This window comes from Rhinolophus sinicus, chromosome X (assembly GCF_036562045.2).
Source record: "Rhinolophus sinicus isolate RSC01 chromosome X, ASM3656204v1, whole genome shotgun sequence".
In the NCBI taxonomy this organism is placed as follows: domain Eukaryota; kingdom Metazoa; phylum Chordata; class Mammalia; order Chiroptera; family Rhinolophidae; genus Rhinolophus; species Rhinolophus sinicus.
Window position 1 is genome coordinate 76,749,340 of NC_133768.1, and position 23,783 is coordinate 76,773,122.

Genomic DNA, 23,783 nt, shown 5'->3' on the forward strand with positions numbered 1-23,783 from the left:
CACAGCAATCAGACAAGAAAAAGAAATAAAAGGCATCCAAATCGGTAAGGAGGAAGTAAAACTGTCATTATATGCAGATGATATGATACTATATTTAGAGAACCCTAAAGACTCCACCAAGAAACTATTAGAGCTGATAGATGAATTTAGTAAAGTAGCAGGATACAAAATTAATATTCAGAAATCAGTTGCATTTGTATATACCAATAATAAAACATCAGAAGGAGAAATTAAAAAGCAATTCCATTTACAATTGCTCCAAAGACTATAAAATACCTGGGAATAAATTTAACCAAAGAAGTAAAAGATCTGTACTCAGAAAATTATAAGACACTGAAGAAAGAAATGAAAGAAGATACAAATAGATGGAAACACATACCATGTTCATGGATAGGAAGAATTAATATAGTTAAAATGTCCATACTGCCTAAGGCAATATATATATTCAACGCAATTCCTATCAAACTACCAACGACATTTTTCACAGAAATAGAACATATAATCCTAAAATTTATATGGGATAACAAAAGACCCCGGATATCTTCAACAATCTTGAGAAATAAGAACAAAGTGGGAGGTATAACAATACCTGACTTCAAATTATACTACAAGGCTACAGTAATCAAAACAGCATGGTACTGGCATAAAAACAGACCCATAGATCAATGGAACAGAATAGAGAGTCCAGAAATAAATCCATGCCTATATGGCCATTTAATCTATGACAATGGAAGCAAGAATGTACGGTGGGGTAAAGACAGTCTATTCAATAAATGGTGCTGGGAAACTTGGACAGACACATGCAAAAAGATGAAGCTGGATCACCTCCTTACACCACATACAAAAATAAATTCAAAATGGCTTAAAGATTTAAATGTAAGATCTGAAACCATAAAATTCCTAGAAGAAAATATAGGAAGAAACTTCACAGACATTACCGGAGTAAGATTTTTACTGATATATCCTCGTAGGGAAGTAAGAGGAAAAATAAACATGTGGGATTACATCAAACTAAAAAGCTTTTTCACAGCAAAGGAAACCATCAATAAAACAAAAAGGGATCCTACTGATTGGGAAAAGATATTTGCCAATGATATATCTGATAAGGGGTTAATATCACAAATTTATAAAAACTCACTCAACTCAACTCCAAAAAAACAAACAACCCAATTAAAAAATGGGCAGAGGACATGAAGAGACATTTTTCTAAAAAGGACACACAGATGGCAAACAGACATATGAAGAAATGTTCAACCTCACTAACCATTAGAGAAATGCAAATAAAAACCACAATGAGATACCACCTCACCCCAGTCAGGATGGCTATCATCAATAAATCAACAAACAACAAGTGCTGGCATGGATGCGGAGAAAAGGGAACGCTGGTGCACTGTTGGTGGGAATGCAGATTGGTGCAGCCACTATGGAAAACAGTTTGGAGATATCTCAAAAATCTGAAAATGGAACTACCTTATGATCCAGCAATCCCACTCCTAGGTATCTATCCGGAGAAATCCAAAACTCCAATTCAAAAATCTTTATGCACTCCTATGTTTATTGCAGCACTATATACAATAGCCAAGACCTGGAAACAACCGAAATGCCCATCAGTAGATGACTGGATTAAGAAACTGTGGTACATTTATACAATGGAGTATTACGCAGCCATAAAGAAGAAAGAAATCTTACCATTTGCAACAACATGGATGGACCTAGAGAACATTATGTTAAGTGAAATAAGTCAGAAAGAGAAAGACAAATACCATATGATCTCACTTATATGCGGAATCTAAAGAAAAGAATAAGTGAATGAACTAATCAGAAACAGTTTTGGAAACATGGAGGAAAAACAGAGGGTTGCTAGAGGGGCGGGGGGGTGGGGATAAGGGGAAGGTGAGAGGTTTTGGGAACGTACAGAGGGATAGTGGATGGGGGGAGGGGGGTTCACACAGTGTGAGGGATATAAATGATAAACGTCTAAGTTTTGCTTTGTCTTGTCCACCTGAAACTAATTTAAAAAATAAATAAATAAATAAATAAATAAAAGGGAAAAAAAAAACAAAAAAAAAAAAAACTCCATTGCCTTCCTATATACTAACAATGAAATCTCAGAAAAAGAAATACAAAAAACAATTCCTTTTGCAATTGCAGCTAAAAGAATAAAATACCTAGGAATAAACTTAACCAAGGATGTGAAAGATCTATATGCATTGAAAACTATAAGACTTTTTTTTAAAGAAATGGAAGAAGACACAAAGAAATGGAAACACATTCCGTGTTCATGGATTGGAAGAATCAACATAGTTAAAATGGCCATATTACCCAAAGCAATATACAGATTAAATGCAATCTCCATCAAAATCCCAATGGCATATTTTAAAGAAATAGAACAAAAAATCATCAGATTTGTTTGGAACCACAAAAGACCCCGAATAGCCAAAGCAATCTTAAGGAAAAAGAACTATAATGGAGGTATCACACTTCCTGACTTTGGCTTGTACTACAGGGCTACAATAATGAAAACAGCATGGTATTGGCAGAAAACCAGACACATAGACCAATGGAATAGAATTGAGAACCCAGAAATAAAACCACATAAATATGGACAGATAATTTTTGACAAAGAAGCTAAAACATACAATGGAGCAAAGACAGCCTCTTCAATAAATGGTGCTGGGAGAATTGGATAGCCATGTGCAAAAGAATGAAACTGGACTGCTATTTGTCACCATGTACCAAAGTTAATTCAAAATGGATCAAAGACTTAAGCATAAGACCTGACACAATAAACTGCATAGAAGAAAACATAGGTACTAAACTTATGGACCTTGGGTTCAAAGAGCATTCTATGAACTTGACTCCAAAGGCAATGGAAGTAAAAGCTAAAATAAACGAATGGGACTATATGAAACTTAAAAGCTTCTGCACAGCAAAAGAAACCATTGACAAAATAAAGAGGCCACCAACTGAATGGGAGAAGATTTTTGCAAACAGTGCCTCGGATAAGGGGCTAGTATCCAGAATATACAAGGAACTCATGCAACTCAACAACAAAAAAACAAACAACCCAATTGAAAAATGGGCAGAGGACTTGAAGAGACATTTCTCCAAAGAGGACATACAAATGGCAAATAGACATATGAAAAAATGCTCAACATCACTAATCATCAGAGAAATGCAAATCAAAACCACAATGAGATATCACCTCACCCCAGTCAGAATGGCTATTATCAACAAGACAAATAATAACAAATGTTGGAGAGGCTGTGGAGAAAAAGGAACTCTCATACACTGTTGGTGGGAATGCAGACTGGTACAGCCGTTATGGAAGGCAGTGTGGAGGTTTCTCAAAGAATTACGAATAGAATTGCCATATGACCCAGCAATCCCTCTTCTGGGTATCTACCCAAAAAATCTGAAAACATTTAGAGATAAAGACACGTGTGCTCCAATGTTCATTGCAGCTTTGTTTACATTGGCCAAGACATGGAAACAACCAAAATGTCCTTCGATAGATGAATGGATAAAGAAGTTGTGGTATATATACACAATGGAATACTATTCGGCGGTAAGAAAAGATGATATAGGAACATTTGTGACAACATGGATGGATCTTGAGAGAGTAATGCTGAGCGAAACAAGTCAGACAGAAAAAGCAGAGAACCATGTGATTTCACTGATATGTGGTATATAAACCAAAAACAACAAAAGAACAAGACAAACAAATGAGAAACAGAAACTCATAGACACAGACAATAGTGGTTGCCAGAGGGTAACGGGGCGGGGGTGGGGGTGGGAGATGAGGGTAAGGGGGATCGAATATATGGTGATGGAAGAACTGACTCTGGGTGATGAACACACAATGGGATTTATAGATGATGTAATACAGAATTGTACACCTGAAATCTATGTAATTTTACTAACAATTGTCACCCCAATAAATTTAATAAAATAAAATTAAAAAAAAAATAAGATAAAATGAGTACAATCCAATATATCGATTTGGTATTTACAGAATCCAGATTTATGCAGCCTATGAGTCATGTGTCCCTAACATTATGCAACAGTGCTGCCTTATCCAATTCACTTGACTCATCTGGGCTTCAGTTTCCTCAGCTATATGGGAATGATATTTCCAAACCTTCCAGGGTTGTCACAAGGCTCTAGTGAGCTAATGGACAGGAAAGGACTTAGACAAGTCTAAAGTGAGAACACTTATCTAATATAAGCAGCAATTGTTGCATAGAGTGGGCTTTTGCTGTTTGCCTTCCCACTAGACATTTCCACTTTGCCCCTTCCCAACAATCCTAATTTCCATCTGGGTATACAGGTAGGATTGAGGCAGTTGACTTTATCTCAGGTGAATCACATGGCTGAGGATAAGCCAGTCACTCATTTCATTCCCTTGGCACAGTGGTTGGTTTTGGGATGGGCACATGATACAAGCTGTTCAAATTAGACTGAATCTCAAAACTCTAGCTGGGAATACTGTAGGAAAGAGGCTTCTATTTTGTTTGACACAAATGGGGTGAATGTGACCCTGGATATAGCAATCATGTCCCTCTTTGGACTAAGAAGGGAGAATGTACCTGAAAATAGAGCCCTCACCAAGGAATTGGAACTGAGAAATGGAGAGAGAAAGAAAGCGGGAGACTGGGTGAGCAGAATAAACTCACCAAAAACTGGGTCTGCCTTTAAACCATACTTTGGCCAATAAGTCCCCTTTCAAGGAGCCAAGATGATTTTGATTGGGTTTTCAGTGGTTTGCAAACAAAGAATTCTACTCTAACTGATATATTGTTGTTTATGTTTACCTAGTTTCTTACAAATTGACATGAAACCTCGTAAAGTACGGCAAAGCAGTAAGCAAAATAGGTGAGGCTTAAGGTTGATTGATACATATCTCTACACCAGATGGAAATGTTCTTCAGAAAGTGCCCCGAAATGGATTGTTCAAGGTTTTCAGCAGTTCCATATTGCAAATGATGTCAGCTTCTCCAACTTTGAATGAGGAAAAAAGATATCCGTTTTCACACATTTCTTTTCTGATCTGTAGTTGACAAGAGAAAGAATCCTGGAAATAAAGTTGTTGCAGGTGCCTGATGATTCTAATCCTTTAGTTACATGCGATGAAATGGAGACTTTGGTTTGTAAAGAATGTCCCTCCAGAGGATCATGGGCTTCAGAATTGAACAGCACAAGGAAGTACGAGAAGCCTCAGCCCACAGTGTCCTCTGTTCAGCACAGCTTCTTAGTTTCCCAAGGCTGAATCTGTGGAGAAAATGATTTGAAATGATACAGCTGCCAAAATGCTGACAGAGAGATACAATCATCATCCAACTGTTGCTTCCCTTCAATGTCCTTGTCTTCTAGAAAGACTACTTCAAACATTTTTGTACACTTGGTTTTCTAGATTTGGGGTAGCCAGGCAGGAGGAAGGAAGAATAAGCTTGCAGAATGGCATCTCTTGCTTGTCACAAACATCATCAGACTTGTCCAGGATACCTATCATGCTTACCGGGCATGATGAAGAATACAGAAGTTGAAGACTTGGGTGATGCCCACATTCAATAGTGCTTAGTTAGGAAGATAAGAAATATGGAGTCATTCATCATATTCTTTCCAAAAACATGGTTGTTTCCTAATTTACTCCTACTTACCCTAAGCTCAAATATCACTTCCTCAGATATGCCTTCTCTGGTCAAATTCCCATTATACAAACTCTCAAAGCTCCATTTAATCTTCTGTGTAGCACTGACCACTCTTGCATTTTACATTTATTTGTGTGCTTTTTAGATTAAAGTCAGTCTCTCCCACTAGACTCTAAATTCCTTGCGGGGGAGGGGCAGAGATGGTCTAAGTCTTTGTTGTTTAACAAACACATGTGGTACAGTTGCTATGGAAAACAGTATGGAGTCTCCTCAAAAAATTAAGAATAGAATTACCATATGACCCAGCAATCCATTTCCTGGGTATATACCCCAAAAATATGAAAATATGTATCCACAAAGATATATGTACTCCGATGTTCATTGCAGCATTATTTATGGTGGGCAAGACATGGAAACAACCAGTGTCCTTCGTAGATGATTGGATAAAGAAGATGTGGTATATATACACAATGGAATACTACTCTGCCATAAGAAAAGATGAAATGGTGCCATTTGTGACAACATGGATGGATCTTGAGATTATTATGCTAAGTGAAATAAATCAGACAGAAAAAGTCAAGAACCCTATGACTTCACCCGCATGTGGGATATAAAACTGAAAGCAACAAAGAAACAAGACAAACAAACAAGAAACAAAAACTCATAGCCACACACAACAGTTTAGTGGTTACCAGAGGGTAAGGGGGTGGTAGAAGAGAGTAAAGGTAGTCAAATATATGGTGATGGAAGGACAACTGACTCTGGGTAGTGAGCACACAAGGTGATATATAGATAATATATTATAGAAATGTACACTTGAAACATATGTAATTTTACTAACCATTGTCTCCCCAATATATTTAATAAAAAAACAGAAAACTGAAATTAATAAAACAAATTAAGGAGAGAAAAATAAACACACATATACTTTTACTATGTGTCAGGCAATTTTCTCAGCATTCATAAATATTAACTCATTTAATTCTGATAGTAACTCCATGAGGCATTACTATTGCCATCTATATGGAGGAAATTGAGAGCCAGAGAGGCAGAGTATCTCTCCCAAGCTCACAAAACTAATAAATGACAGAGCCAGGACTCAAACGTAGGGAGGGTGGCTCCAGAGTCCATGCTCTCAACCATTATGCTATGCTGTTTTGCTCATCACTGTATCCCCAGTACCAAGCACAATGCCTGACACATATCATACGCTCAATAAATATTAGTTGGATGAATGAAATGATCATATTTGAAACACTAATCAAAAGAAAGAGATTGTCAGATTGCATAAAAACATGACTCAACTGTGTTGGTTAATTTTATGTCAACATGACTGGTCACAGAGTACACAGATTAAACATTATTTGTGGGTGTGTCTGAGAGGGTGTTTGAGATTCAAGGTTGAATGAGATTAACATTTGAATTGATGCACTCTGTAAAGTGTCCTCCCCAATGTGTGTGGACATCATTCAAACCAGTGAAACCTAAATAGAACAAAAGGTGGCAAAGGAAAAAATTTGCTCCCTTTTCCCTGCCTCACTGTGTGACCTTAGACATCTTATCACATTTTCTTTGGCCCTTAGACTGGAATTTATACCACTGGCTGCTTTTGTTCTCAGGCCTTTGGAGTCAGACAGAACTACATTACCAGGTTTTCTGGGTCTCCAGCTTGCAGGGGGCAGATCTTGGCCTCCATAAATACATGTGCCAATTCCTATAATAGGTCTCTATCTCTATCTCTATCTCTATCTCTATCTCTATCTCTATCTCTGTCTCTGTCTCTGTCTCTGTCTCTGTCTCTGTCTCTGTGTCTGTGTCTGTGTCTGTCTCTGTCTCTGTCTCTGTCTATCTCTATCATCTCTATCTCTCTCTCTATATATATATACGTGTATATATATATATATCTATATACATGTATCTATCCATTATCTATCTATCTGTCTGTCTGTCTGTCTATCTATCTGTCTGTCTGTCTGTCTGTCTGTCTGTCTGTCTGTCTGTCTATCTAATCATCTATGTATATCTATATCATACTGGTTCTATTTCTCTGGATAACCTTGACTAACACAAATTTTGTATTTGGCACTGGTAGTGGTTCTAGAGGAACAGAATCTTAAGGATAAATTTTTTAAAATTTACTTTAATTTTTTTATTTTATTGAGGTATAATTGACATATAACCTTATATTAGTTTCAGGTTTATAATATAATGATTATATATTGTGAAATGATCACCGATGTAAGTAGTTAATATCTGTCACCATACATAGTTGCAAATTTTGTGTGTGTGTGTGTGTGTGTGTAATGAGGACTTTCAAGATCTACTCTCTTAGCAACTTTCAAATATGCAATATAGAATAATTGCAGTATAGTATAATTAACTATACATTATATCCCCATGAGAGGGCTCTACCAGGTTGGCTGAAACATCGACCAAAAAGTGACCCACAGTGAGCAAGTTAGAAATGCTGGATCAATCAATGTGCAGGTCCTTAGGATTTTGAAGCAAAGCCCTACCATCCTGCAGATAACTATTCCTCTTTTGAGAAACAGCTCTTGGCCTGCTACTGGGCATTAGCAGAGACTGAACACTTAACCATAGGCCAACAAGTTAACGTGACCTGAGTTTCTTATCATAAACAGGGTGTTGTTGGACTTACCGAGCCATAAAGGTGGATATACATAGCCCCACTTCAAATGGAAGTAATATATATATGTGATAGAGCCTAAACAGGCCTTGAAGAAGTGGCCCAAATGCTGCTACTCTGCCTTTTCTCTCCCAACCTATACCTATGATCTCATGCAAAGTTCTCTATGATCAGATGACAGAGGAAGAAAAACTTGGGCTTGGTTTATAGATGGTTCTGTATGATATGTAAGCACCATGCGAAAGTGGACAGCTATAGCATTACAGCTTCTCTCTGGGATATCCTTATAGGACAGTAGTGAAAGGAAAACCTCTCATTGAGCAGAACTTCTAGCAGTATACCTGGTTGTTCACTTTTCTTGGAAGGAGAAATGGCCAGATATCTGATTATATACTGATTCATGGGCTGTAGACAATGGTTTAGCTGGATGGTCAGGGACTTAAAAGGACCAGGACAAGAAAATTAATGACAAAGAAATTTGAGGAAGAGGAGTATGGATAGGTTACTCTAAATGGGTGAAAAATGTGAAAATATTCGTGTCCCATGTGAATGCTTACTAATGGATGACCTCAGCAGAGGAGGACTTTAATAATCTAGTGAATAGGATGACCCGCTCTGTGGACACCAGCCAGCTTCTTCCCCCAGCCACTTCTGTCATTGCTCATGGAGCTCATGAACACAGTGGCCATGGTAGCAGGGACAGAGATTATTCATGGGCTCAGCAATATGGACTTCCAATCACCAAGGCAAATCTGGCTATAACCACCACTGCCAGAAGTATAGATAGACTACCAGCAGCATAGATCAGCATTGAACACCCAATATTGCACCATTTTCTGGGGTAATCAGCCAGCTACCTGGTGATAGGTTGATTGCATTGGACTACTTCCATCATGAAAGGGCAGAGTTTTGTTCTTACTGGAATAGACATTTACTCTGGATGCAGATTTGCCTTCTCTGCATGCAGTGTTCCCACCAAAACTATCAGCCATGGACTTATAGAATACCTTATGCACCATCATGGTATTCCGCACAGCATTGCTTCAGTTCATGAAGCTCATTTCACCACAAAAGAAGTGCAGCAATGGGCCCATGCTCATGAAATTAACTGGTTTTACCATGTTCCACCCCATCTTGAAGCAACTGGCATGATAGAACTGTAGAACAGACTTTTGTAGACTTAGTTAGAGCACCAGCTAGGTGGAAATATCTTGCAGGACTGTGGCAAGGTTCTCCAAGAGACTATCTGCTCTGAATAGTGCCCAATATACTCATATGTTGTTTCTCTGACAGCCAGGAATCACAGGTCCAGGAATCAAGAGATAGAAATGGGAGTGGCAGTACTTACTATTATCTCTAGTGACACAATAGCAAAATGTTTGCTTCCTGTTCCAACAATTTTATGTTCTGTTGGCCTAGAGGACTTCCAAAGATCCCCCATCATCCACCACCTATCCTACACCATACAAAGTTTCACAACATTACTGACTATATTCGCCGTACTGCATTTCACATCTCTGTGAATATTTTGTAACTACCAATTTGTGTTTCTTAATCTCTTCAACTTTCTCACCCATCCCCCTCAACCTCCTCCCATCTGGCAACCATCAGTTTATTTTCTGTGCCTATGGGTCTATTTCTCATTTTTTTCTTTTATTCTGTTCTTTAGATTCCACATATTAGTGAGATCACATCATATTTGTCTTTCTCAGTTTGACGTATTTCATTTAGCGTAATAAACTCTAGGTCCATCGATGTTGTTGCAAATGGTAAGATTCATTTTTTATGGCAGAGTAATACTCCATTTTATAAATGTACCACTATTTCTTTTTTTTTTTAATTTTATTTTATTAAATTTATTGGGGTGACAATTGTTAGTAAAATTACATAGATTTCAGGTGTACAATTCTGTATTACATCATCTATAAATCCCATTGTGTGTTCATCACCCAGAGTCAGTTCTCCTTCCATCACCATATATTCGATCCCCCTTACCCTCATCTCCCACCCCCCACCCCCCGCCCCCATTACCCTCTGGCAACCACTAAACTATTGTCTGTGTCTATGAGTTTCTGTTTCTCATTTGTTTGTCTTGTTCTTTTGTTGTTTCTTTATCCAATTATCCATTGAAGGGCATTTCAGTTGTTTCCATATCTTGGCTATTGTGAATAGAGATGCAGTAAACATTGGGGTGCACATATATTTTTAAAAGTAGTGTTTTGGATTTCTTTGGATAAATACCCAGGAGTAGAGTAGAACTGTTACGTTATGATGCAGTTCTATTTTTAATTTTTTGAGAAACCTCCATACTGTTTTCCATAGTGGCTGCACCAATCTGCAATCCCACAAACATTGAATGAGGGTTCCTTTTTCTCCACATCCTTGCCAACACTTGATTGGTGACTTACTGATGGCCATTCTGACAAGTGTGAGATGATATCTCATTGTGGTTTTTATTTGCATTTCTCTGACGGTTAGTAACATTGAGCATCTTTTCATGTCTAAGGGCCATCTGTATGTCCTCTTTGGAGAAATGTCTGTTTAGGTCCCCTGCCCATTTTTAAATTGTATTTTTTTGTTTTTTTCGTGTAGTTGTATGAGTTGTTTTTTTTTTAAATAACTTTTCATTCCCGGGGCACAAGTATGGTTCAACATACGCAAATCCATCAATGTGATACATCACATAAACAAAATAAAGGACAAAAATCGTATGATTATAACAATTGATGAAGAAAAAGCATTTGACAAGATACAACATCCATCCATTTATGATTAAAACAATTAATAAAATAGTATACAAGGAAAATACCTTAACCTACTAAAGGCCATATATGACAAACCCTCTGCTAATCTCATAATTAATGGTGAAAAACTGAAGCCCTTTGCTCTATGTTCAGGAACATGACAGGGCTGTCCCCTATCACCTCTGCTTTTCAACATAGTGTTGGAAGTCCTTGCCAGAGCAATCAGGCAAGAGAAATAAATAAAAGGCATCTAAATTGGGAATGAAGAAGTTCAATTATCACTCTTTGCAGATGACATGTTGCTATATATAGAAAACCCTAAAGACTCCACCAAAAATCTATTAGAAACAATCAATGAATGCAGTAAAGTTGCTGGCTACAAAATCAACATACAAAAGTCCATTGCATTCCTATATACTAATAATGAAATCTCAGAAAAAGAAATACAAAAAGCACTTCCTTTTGCAATTGCAGCAAAAAGAATAAAATACATAGGAATAAGCTTAACCAAGGATGTGAAAGACCTATGCGGTGAAAACTATAAGACATTTTTAAAAGAAATTGAAGAAGACACAAAGAAATGGAAAGACATTCCATGCTCATGGATTGGAAGAATCAACATAATTAAAATGGCCATATTACCCAAAGCAATTACAGATTTAATGCAATCCCCATCAAAATCTCAATGGCATTTTTTAAAGAAATAGAACAAAAAATCATCAGATTTGTTTGGAACCACAAAAGACCCCGAATAGCCAAAACAATCTTAAGAAAAAAGAACAATAATGGAGGTATCACACTCCCTGAGTTTAGCTTGTACTACAGGGCTACAATAATCAAAACAGCATGGTATTGGCAGAAAAACAGACACATAGACCAATGGAATAGATTTGAGAACCCAGAAATAAAACCACATGAATATGGACAGATAGTTTTTGACAAAGAAGCGAAAAACATACAATGGAGGAAAGACAGCCTCTTCAATAAATGGTGCTGGGAGAATTGGATAGCCACGTGCAAAAGAATGAAACTGGAGTGCTATCTGTCACCATGTACCAAAATTAATTCAAAATGGATCAAAGACTTAAGCATAAGATCTGACACAATAAACTGCATAGAAGAAAACCTAGGTACTAAATTTATGGACCTTGGGTTCAAAGAGCATTTTATGAATTTGACTCCAAAGGCAATGGAAGTAAAAGCTAAAATAAACAAATGGGACTATATGAAACTTAAAAGCTTCTGCACAGCAAAAGAAACCATCAAGAAAATAAAGAGGCCACCAACTGAATGGGAGAACATTTTTGCCAACAGTGCCTCCGATAAGGGGCTAATGTCCAAAATATACAAGGAACCCATGAAACTCAACAACCAAAAAACAAACAACCCAATTGAAAAATGGGCAGAGGACCTGAAGAGACAGTTCTCCAAAGAAGACATACAAATGGCAAATAGACATGAAAAAATGCTCAACATCACTAATCATCAGAGAAATGCAAATCAAAACCACAATGAGATATCACCTCACCCCTGTCAGAATGGTTATCATCAACAAGACAAATAGTAACAAGTGTTGGAGAGGCTGTGTAGAAAAAGGAACCCTCATACACTGTTGGTGGGAATGCAGACTGGTGCAGCCGTTATGGAAGGCAGTGTGGAGGTTCCTCAAAAAATTACGAATAGAATTGCCATATGACTCAGCAATCCCTTTCCTGGGTATCTACCCCAAAAAGCTGGAAACATTTATCCATAAAGACACGTGTGCTCCAATGTTCATGGCAGCTTTGTTTACGGAGGCCAAGACATGGAAACAACCAAAACATCCTTCGATAAATGAATGGATAAAGAAGTTGTGGTATATATACACAATGGAATACTATTCGGCGGTAAGAAAAGATGATATAGGAACATTTGTGACAACATGGATGGATCTTGAGAGTGTAATGCTGAGCGAAATAAGTCAGACAGAAAAAGCAGAGAACCATGTGATTTCACTGATATGTGGTATATAAACCAAAAACAACAAAAGAATAAGAGAAACAAACGAGAAAGAGAAACTCATAGACACAGACAATAGTTTAGTGGTTACCAGAGGGTAAGGGGGGTGGGGGGTGGGAGATGAGGTAAGGGGGATCAAATATATGGTGATGGAAGGAGAACTGACTCTGGGTGGTGAACACACAATGGGATTTATAGATGATGTAATACAGAATTGTACAACTGAAATCTATGTAATTTTACTAACAATTGTCACCCCAATAAATTAAAAAAAGAAATCAGGCTCTTGCTCTTGCTAAATCCTGGCTGCAATTCTGTGAGGACATTCTCTATCCTTTTTTAGACCAGGATCCCCAAAAGGCTTCTGCTTTTTAGCTATCATGCAAAACCAGACCCAAGTTCTACTTTCTGCCTGAAATAACCCAAGCCTTGACTACTTTCTCCCCACATTGAATTATTAAATTTCAAGAACAAATGATTCACCTAATTTAAAAAATGGAATTTACTGTACACTTGTTATGTGCCAGTCACTATTATGAGCACTTTACATTATTTCATTTAAGTCTTACAACAACCCTATGAAGTAGGGACTTTCCTTTTCTTTTTTTAGTTTCAGGTGTACAAAACAATGTAATAGTTAGACATTTCACCCCTCGCAAAATGATAACCCTCCTCCCCCAATCTATTAACCCTCTGGTGTCGAATATATCTATTACAATTCCATTGACTCTATATCCTATGCTATACTCCATATTCCATGACTATATATATATATATATATATATATATATATATATATATCCCATGGGTATATATATATATTAAATTATAGTTGACATACAATATTATTCAACTTCAGCTTCAGGTGTACAGTGCAGTGGTCAAGCATTTACACCATCCATGGAGTAGGCTCCTTAATAAGACATGTGCCCATCTGACACCCTAGAAAATCTTTATAACATTATTGATTATATTCCCCAAACTGTCTTTGATATTCCTGTGGCAATATTGTAGTTACCAATTTATGCTGTCTAATCCCTTCCCCTTTTTCCTCATCCCCACAGGTAGGGACTATTCTTATCCCCACTTTACAGGTAAAGATATGGAGATTGAGAGATGTAGGAGAAAGGAAGAATAGGGAAAGAAATGTGAATTATTTGCATATATTAACACCCTGTCTTCTCCTGGTTTCCTGATGGGAGTGGACTCCTCACTATGTTTGACCCCAAAGTTCTTATTTTATTATTAATTTTGACGGTGATCGCAGGACTGACAATGGCTAATGTGCTTCTCCAGTGTTTCCTTTTCCTCTTATTCCTCCTGATGAAGTCATCTCTCTATACTAGTACATTCCTGAATTTCCGTATTTGTTTTTGAGTGCTCTGTCCTAGGGCTGGCACAGGGCCAAGGCCAAGTGAATACCAACGGAGAGCTGTAATGACAGCTCTGAACAGTATTAGCAGAAAAGCAGCAACCCTCTCCTCACAAGGGTCTCTGCGGCCATGAGGGCTGCTAGGCCCCACAATAAAGAAACCTAAACCTGGGCATTTTAGAAAAGGAGCAGATTCAGAAGTGAAAGACGGAAAGAGCTGGAAAAGCAGCAATGGCATCAGTGCTGTTTATAAGGGGTGAAGGTAGGGACTGCAGATACTCAGCCAGGAAAGGTAAGTACAGCTTACTCACTTGGTGCTGCCTATCCCCATCCCCCTAAATATCAAACCCCATCCTCATCCCCAACACACACACACAACTCCCTCCTATTGCCTCCGTTGCTGGAAGGTTTTCACTCACTCCAGCCCTCTGCCTGAAATTTTGTAATTGGGGAATTCATTTTGAGGGTAATAAAGAGTAAAAAAATCATTAAAAGTGAATGGGTATATGAGGGTTAAGCAACTCTCATTTGCTTCATTAAACCTGCTTCCTTCTAAGGCTCAGACAGCTGCCCTGAAGGGATTCAGGTTCTGATTGTTGAGTGAGGTCCATACTGGAGGAACCTGAGGTTCTTTGTGGAGCAAGGCGGGCCTGTGTCTGGGATAGATGGATTACGCAAAGGGCGGAATGGTAGCACTGTGGACCTGGAGAGTATGTGATGAAACGGAGAGAGGAAGCTGTCAAGGACAAACTTTGTCTTCTTTGAGATTTTGCGTAGAGCCTATTCCTCACTCCCTCTCACCTGTCCCACCCTGAAAAGTGAAGGGAAACTCCTTGCTTGCTCCTGTCTCCTCACCACTAGTCCTTGCCCGTAGGTCTGAGCTTAAATAGGTACTAATTAGCACTATACATAACTTGGCTCCATTCAGGGTTCAAGAGGCTTGTATAGACTGGCTTGGAAATCTGAGTGTCAAATAGAATGATGTTTCTATAAGAAAATGCATGTTGGATTCTAAACTTTGGGCCAATACTTCATTCCTAGATTGGGGACTATTTATACTTGGAAGCAACTCAAAATTCCTCTTGTCTACATTAACTTAAAGCCAGGCCTTGGCTCTCTAGTATTTTCCATTTTATGAAGGTGCCATACATACCATGTTAGAGTCTAATTATTCACACACATACATGGGTAAAGACAAAAGTATTGTAATATGTACTATAGCTATTGTCAATACTACATCACAATATACATAGTATATGCAGAAATATAGATACTACTGATCATCCACAAGAATCCTTCACAGCTGTGAGGCCTGTGCCACATATACAGGTACATCTTGCTTAAGCACTAAAGAAAAAAAAAAGAAGGAAAAGAAAAAAAAACTACACATAAATCCCATATTTTTCAGTTATTATTTTTTAAAGATTTTATTGGGGAAGGGGAATAGGACTTTATTGGGGGACAGTGTGTATTTCCAGGACTTTTTTTTAAATTGGGGAACAGTAGTTATGTTTTCCCCAGGACTCATCAGCTCCATCCAAATCAATTTGTTGTCCTTTCAATCTTAGTTGTGGAGGGTGCAGCTCAGTTCCAGGTCCAGTTGCCGCTGGGAGTTGTAGGGGGCGCAGCCCACCATCCCTTGCGGGAGTCACCCGGCAACCTTGTGGTTGAGAGGACGCACTCCAACCAACTGAGCCATCTGGCCACGCGGGAGCTCAGCGGCAGCTCATTGACTTCATTCTAGTTGCGGAGGGCGCAGCTCGCTGGCCCATATGGGAATAGAACCAGCTGTCCCGTTGCCCAGAGCTCGTGCTCTAACCAACTGAGCCACCTGTCCATCCTCAGTTATTTTAAAGGAGAACTCATGGCAAATAATTTTGTAATGCAAAGAAGCACTTTTTCATTTGTATTTATTAACCCAGATTTTATTCAATTTTCTTAGAGTGGGGTACAGAGAAAATTTCCTGAAGGACTGCCTGGCCCTGGGTCTTGAAAGGTAAGTAGGAGTTTGCCAGGCAAAGTAGAGGAAAGGACATTCTAGTGGGAAGAACATATGGAAGGGCACAATGTCGTAAATGTGTATGAAATACTTGGGAAACTGTGCTGTGGCTGGAGCTCTGCTTTCAAGGTCTCATCTCTCCCACTTGGAGGTTTCAGAGTCCCACGCTTGTTTGGCAGACTGGTGGTGTGGGCCCCATGAAGTCACTTTGCATGAGGGATTCAGTGCAGGAAGGAAGCAGTACGTGTGCATGAAAGGGGAAAAGAATTAGGAGGACAGTCTCATGTCTCTCTTGGAGGCTTATATTCAGCACAGCTTTTGCATACTGGCAACTGAGCCCTGAGAAAGGGCTAAAAATGAAACCTGAAAGATTTGTTTCTATGAAAAATTCCGGGAGACTCTGAGGCATAGGAAGACTCTGCTTTGATCCACATAATACACACTCAGGAACTATGTGCTAACTGGTTTAATGCAGTGACCAAGTGTAACATTACAGGTGTGGAGGGCATTCTCTTTACTTGTGCACAGGATATGGTGCCACTGGGGAACACTGAGAATTCCAGAGCACCATCACCATGGTGTTACCTCTAAGCCAGCAAAAGGAGCACTTACCAATATCACAGCTGGCAGTGGTAGTGGATGTCAAGATACGTGTGGTGATGGAGACAGCGGGTAGCCATTTTTTTAACAGTGATTATCACAGAAGAGGGCCAAAGGAAGAAAGGAAAGAAACACACAACAAGGTAGGCAACATGTGGTAGCAGCAGGGCTTGTCCTTGGGCTCATATGAGGGGCTTCTTGGGAATAACTGGGGGGTGGAGACTAGAGAGAGGAAAAGATCCTGCAAGAGGAAATAAGAGCAAAGACCAATAAACATGAGCTACACTTAGGAGAGCAAAATGATAGGATGTGGTGCAATTTTGATGTGAGTGTTCAGGGAATGGGAAGAATGCCGATGGAGCCAAGCTGCCTGGTTTGAGTTATGTGTGGCTCCTCCAATGGAGGTGGAGTAATATTGGAATTTATAGCTCACCATTCCAGAAGATAGTATTCTGGGTGTAAAGGGGACCAAACTAACAAAGCTTAGGGGAACTAGGCTTGGCTCATTCACAGTAAGGGGTTGGCAGTCAAAGGCCAACATCCTATCCAGGTGGTGGGTCAAGAATTGTGAGTTTTGAGGCTCAGTATGGGGGCATGGCTTCTCATATACCTCACAAAATAGGTTAACCCTCCTTTTTCCATTAATTTCAATCTTTTTCTTTCTATAGGGTCCCTCCCTTCAGTATTCAGACATGGCCAAATAACTCCCATATTGATGACAAAAACTTTCCTTTGACCTCATATCCTTCTACAGCTACTTCCTCACCTTATCTCTATAATCAAGCTTCTCCAAAGAGTTATCTCTAACGGCTGTCTCCAATTCCTTATCTCCCCACTCACTTCTGGCCTGGCCTCTGCTCTTACCACTCCCCCAACATTTCTCCAGCAATGACTTCTGTGTTGCTAACACCAATGCACACTTTACTGTCCTATGTCATTTCAGCTGTTGTATCTTGGCTTCTGTGATAGCACAAATCTAGCTGGTATTAGGGGCTTGAGAGACTTTAATTTGGATCAACTTATGTGACGAAACTCTTACCCTGTTCCCTATACAAATCTACCACTGAGCAGCAGACCAAAATTGAGGCCCTCTTGAAATCCAAGTCAATGGCCTTTTGTCCCCAGTCTCTTAAATGTCTTGGCCTAAGGGGAAGCCAGAAATCAATGGCCATTTTCAGTTCCATGTCATTCTTGAACATCCATGGTCATAAATGAATGCTCACTATGTACCAGACACTGATCACATTACATGCATTGACATTGAACCTCACTCTAAGATTGCAGGTAAAGGTCAATGGAGTACGGCAATTATCCCCATTTTATAGTTTGGGAAATTGACAAACACAGCTAGTAAGTGCAGAGCTCAAATTAAAAACCCCAGTAGTCTGACTTCAAAGTTACCACTTTTAGCCATGATGCTATATTGTGAGGGGCTGTGGTATCAAGTTGAGTGAGAAACAGCTAGGCCCACCCATCACCTATTACCCAGTCCAAGCTCAGCATCGACCAGAGAGTCAATCACTCATTCAGCATTATTGCACATGATTTTTAAAAATTAACTTTTTTATTAATTTAAAAATCCAGAAATACAGTGACTACATAAATAAGTACCATAGTTAGGTACATGTCCTGTGAGAACAGTGAAAGGGTAATACTGTTATATTACTCTTATTTGTTTGCATGAGTTAACTATAAAATGGCTATAACCACTAAATGGTGCTTATGGTCTTTGTTGTTCCAAGTGTTTATAATACAAATAAATACACAAGAAGAACCACATCCATTCCTCTCTACTAACTACAGGCTCTTGGCCTCTTCTCCCTATGTCCTACTCTCTACATACTACCAAACATGGGAAGGTTTCTATGTTGGTGCAGCATAGCTCCCCAACTCCTGCTTCACACAGCACTTTGTAAAAGTGTGACCCATAACCTAGGGGCAGGAGTCCATCTAGGGAAGCTCTCTGGGTGTTTCCTGAAGGCTGAGCTTTCAGAGAACACCTGAATGGGAAGGCTTTGGGGTGAGTCATCAAGAAGGCGAAATTACAGCTTTGCTTTAGGAACCAGTTACTTTTTTCCACACTATGGAAATACTGCCACCTCTGGGAAGGACACAGCAGCTTCTTAACACCCTCTCCCCAATAATGCTCCGTGGTCTATCAGCCCTGAATGTCTTTCCTACCTCCCTTTCCTGAGGAGAATGTGTGTGAGGGGCTAGTGAGAGGCTTGTCCTATGAGGGCCTGGCCACAAGGCCCCAGTGTCTCTTATATGAGAACAGACTCCTTTATGCCAGGTTGCCATAAAAACTGGCCTTTTTACATTTTTCCCTATTGGTGTCCAATACTCTAAGAAAAAAAAAATATTCGTCTCACCTATGGCCACTGAGTGGGAAATACAGGAATTCTGGTCCTTAATACTTTTAAATACTCACTGGAGTTCATTCATGCCCCTCAGAGGAGATATTAGATTGGTGCAAAAGTAATTGCAGTTTAAAAGGTTAAAAATAATTGCAAAAACCGCAATTACTTTTGCACCAACTTAGAAGGCAGGCTTGACATCCTTGCTGTGGAGAATTCATAGTTTTGCCATAAAGATGATTTTTAAAACCAGGCCTCAGAATGGATAATTTATGCTCTGGTATTGGGCTACAAACAGACATTTTTGGAGCAGCCCTCTCTAGAATCCATGATTCAAATCAATGCTTGATTGATGAGATGAGAATGGCAGGGAGATTTAGGATAAAGTAATTCTGTATCAGAATTACCATCTCCCCAAATAAGCAATAATTCTCCTAATTGAAGAGCAGATACTCAGAGGCTCGTGAGGACTAGGGCCCTTTGCAAAGTAAAAATCAACTCCTGTAATTGGAGAAGGAAAATTGCCCTTTTAAGGACTTCTAGAATTTACTCATTTAACCTAAATTTTGGGACTAGAGAATTATGGACTACAGAATTTCGACTAGAAAATTAGTGAATATTGTACTATTAATTGGTGAGTTGTATTGACCTGAAAACACAAAGATGGCCTTGTTGACATCTATCAACTCCTTTATTTAACAATCATTTTGTCTTACATGGATTCAGTTTCTGAAAATTTTACCCAATTCTAACTTCTTTATAGAGGCTCTATAGGTTCAGGGACAAAAGGGAAGTGGGGGAAATTATTTACCACTTCAAAGTGAATGTGGCCATGAAACGGTGTTCTTATTCCTCACTCTGCATCATAGTGACTTCAACAATCACACCACAGATTCAAGGGCAGAGCCTTCTGCTCACAGTTCTTTCTTTATCTTCCTAAGTACCAACAACCACCAAGCTATTTGGGAGCCAGACCAAGGAAATAAGGGGAGAGTCAATGGTTTAGTGTGTGTGTGGGAGGAGGGGAGTTAATTTAAAACAAAAACATAAAGCACTCTAAAATTTTAAGACTATAATATTATACAAATATTTCTCTGTACTAACGAACTCCTACTAAGAAGCAATTCCCTTCTCTTTCTTTCATTGGAATGACTTTCTTGATAGAAACCCTGGGTTTCTTTTTACTCTTTAACCTGTAAAGAAATGTGATTCTTCCAGAAACTAGAACAGAGTTATGGTGTTCTATCCCTCTGTCTCCTACAAATAATTCAAGACTCTTTTAGTGTCTTTGGAGGAGATGTTTAAGGGCTGACACACCACTCAACATAAAGGAGCAAATTATGCTGTGCATGGTGTAAATAATTAACTGCATTTGAGTTTGGGTTTTAGAGCACTGTTGACTTGAACAAAATAAGCCTGCAGTCCAGCTGCTGCTTGAGTTTTCTTTCTTTACCCTATCCAATACTGTCTGTCTCATCTAACAGCGGCCCTTTTCAGACCTTTCCAGGTACAAAACCTTCACCAAATCTTCAAGTTCTGTTCTGCACACACGACTTGAACACATCTGGCTGATCTGAGCTTCTCCTTCGGTGAATATCTTCCACTGGCCTAAAAGGCAAACACAAAGTGGCAGGGAGGTGTAAGAGTTGAGCAGAGCCAATTAGGAGTACAACCAGTATTCCCCATCCTTCCTCACTCACACACGGACCCACCAAGTGAGCTGGGATACTAATGTCAAGTGGTTTCAGCAGAACCGCCCCCAAAATACTTTCTTGGGGCCAGATATGGAAAACAGGTCATGGAGTTTTCATTTCGACATGCAACATTCATAAGAATCCCAATAATAATATGTAATTGACTCCTCAAGAGTAAAAGTATTATTCTTGGAATTTTTACAGTATATTTAACATTTGTGAAATGCTCCACTCTCAGGTTATTACTATTTAGGTGGCTCACTTGGCACCAAGTCAAATAAGGCACTTTGGAAAACACTATCTGGTAAATTACTGGGGCTTTGCTTACTTTTGGGGGCCTCAATGTTGGTTGGGGTTACTTGATTATTTACTGCTCTTTTCTCTATTCCTGCCACCCTTTGTTAACAACTGCTCAACTCTGCTTTCTCCTATGCCCACAGGCTGTCCTTTCTCCCTCTTTAGCACCCCTCAATCCCTCTTATGGCTCCTTTATAGAGTTCCTTTCTCATATCTCACATCTGACCCCTTTCCACTCTGGGTAAACATGGCTATATCCCTTCCATTCCGTTTTCTTCTCTCCCCCTACACTCCACACTCCAAAGTGTACTTACCAACTTCTCTATCCCCCGTTCTGTCATGCTAATTGAGCAATCAATTTTTAGTGCACATTCTGTGCTGAGCACTGGAAACTACCTCACATCTCTGTTCCATTTCTTTTCTAACTTTCCTGGTCCTTGAGTGACAAGATCTCTACTATCATCTTACTCTGTGAAATAACCTTCACAACAAACTGCCCACTCTGGATAGCCTCTTCAGTCTTTTTTTTATTCCTATGCTCATGATATTACACCTGGAGAACTCCTAGACCAAGGTTAGCAAGCTCCTCTTAATCCAGAATCTATGTTAAACCTCTTCTTTTTTTCACTAGCCACATAGGAACAATACCCTTCTTTACAGACTCAATTTCTCTGTTCCTATTTCCCTGTTTTCTCCAACTCAATAGCAAGGTAGAAGGAAGAAGCAGAGAAGGGTAGGGGAAGAAGCCAGCTTTTACTGAAGCCCCACTGTGTGCCAGGATCTGAGAGACACGTTATATAAAGGAGTCAGTCTTGTTCTTTTTTTTTTTTTTTAATTTTATTTTATTAAATTTATTGGGGTGACAATTGTTAGTAAAATTACATAGATTTCAGGTGTAATACAGTCTTGTTCTTTTGCGTCCCCATGTGACTCTGCAGGATCCTCTCATTACCTACTTCTTCAGCAGCACACAGTTGAAGCACACACTGTTTACTTCTGTTATACATTCCAAATCCTAACTGTTACAAGCAGAAAGTTTGTTTAAATAATCTTTCAAGTCCCCTGGTGTCTAGCACAGTGGCTTGTTCACAGTATGAACAAAAAATATGTTCTTTTAAATTAATTGGTAATTTCAAAAGTCACATCATTGATCCTGGGATCCTAGACCCTGACTCCTTTACTCCTTGCTCACATGTTAGGACTCCCAACTCCTCTGTTTAAATTCTCCTACTGTCCAGTTTATTGTCCATCAGTCTCCAGCAGAACAAACAACTAACTGACCTCATCAACTCTATTTCCAGCTGTTTATTGGATAATTCTGCTCAGATAAGCCTTAAGCATCTTAAGCTAAAGATGTTCCAAGTGAAACTCAGATTTTTCACCAATATCTGCTTATTCTCCAGAGTATCTCTTTGGTGAATGGTATTACTATTCACTCACTATAAAGTTATTAATATTGGAGTCATTCCAAACTAATTTCTCTCTTTGATACTGTTCTTGGTGATTTCACCTCAGAGATGTCTCTCACAGTGACCTCTCCTCCCCGTCTCACTGACTTAGTACAGTACAATTGCTTCTTACCCTGTTTCCCTGAAAATAAGACCTAGCCGGACAATCAGCTCTAATGCATCTTATGGAGCAAAAATTAATATAAGACCTGGTATTATATTACATTACATTACTTTATATTACATAAGACCCGGTCTTATATTATAGTAAAATAAGACCGGGTCTTATATTAATGTTTGCTCCAAAACATGTATTAGAGCTGATAGTCTGGCTAGGTCTTATTTTCGGGGAAACACGGTAACTCAGACAATCACCAGCTCTTTCACTAACAGTCCACCTTTCACTTCACACAGTAAGTACCTCCTTCTAAAAGAACAGATGTGAATGCATCCTTTACCTGCTTAAAAAACTTCACTGGGGTTCTCTGGTCTAGAGATCAAGTCCAACTCCTTAGCCTTGCATATTGGGTTCTGCATAATCTGGCCTCATCAAAGCAGGTGCTTAATACATCCATCTGACAGCCAATAGACATCTTTACAAAGCACCATTTTGATATTACCACACTGTTTGTAAATATAGAACAACCACCAATGCTACTTGCCTTATATCTGAACTTCTCACTGACTTCTTCGAGGCCCTCTGATTACTTCCTACCTCCAACTTCTCTCATCTTTCTGTGCACCCTATGTGGTCTTTGTAATTGTTCCTCACCCACACCCACACTTCTTGTTTGCTCCTGTCTGTGTCTTCTCTTAGGCTGCACTCCCACCCTGGACTCATTTTCTGACCTGTTGCCCAGTCACACCCTTCTCTTTCAAAGCACACCTCTTCCTGGAAGCCTTCCCCGACTAAGCCCACCTGACTCTCATCTCATTGTTCTTTGCAGCTCCTCTGAGCACTTAGGTATTTAATTCC

General features: G+C 39.1%; 1 protein-coding gene across 10 annotated transcripts in view; it reads right to left on the reverse strand.

Moving 5' to 3' along the window:
- Nucleotides 1–18,536: 18,536 nt before the first annotated feature.
- The window catches only part of CHRDL1 (chordin like 1), a 187,607-nt gene continuing 182,360 nt past the window's right edge, over nucleotides 18,537–23,783 (reverse strand). For all 10 annotated transcript variants that reach the window (XM_074323572.1, XM_074323573.1, XM_019718631.2 and 7 more), the window contains one exon: nucleotides 18,537–20,976. In XM_074323572.1, coding sequence (XP_074179673.1) covers nucleotides 20,846–20,976 — 131 coding nt within the window. In that variant the 3' untranslated portion in view covers nucleotides 18,537–20,845. The remainder of the gene's footprint in view (nucleotides 20,977–23,783) is intronic.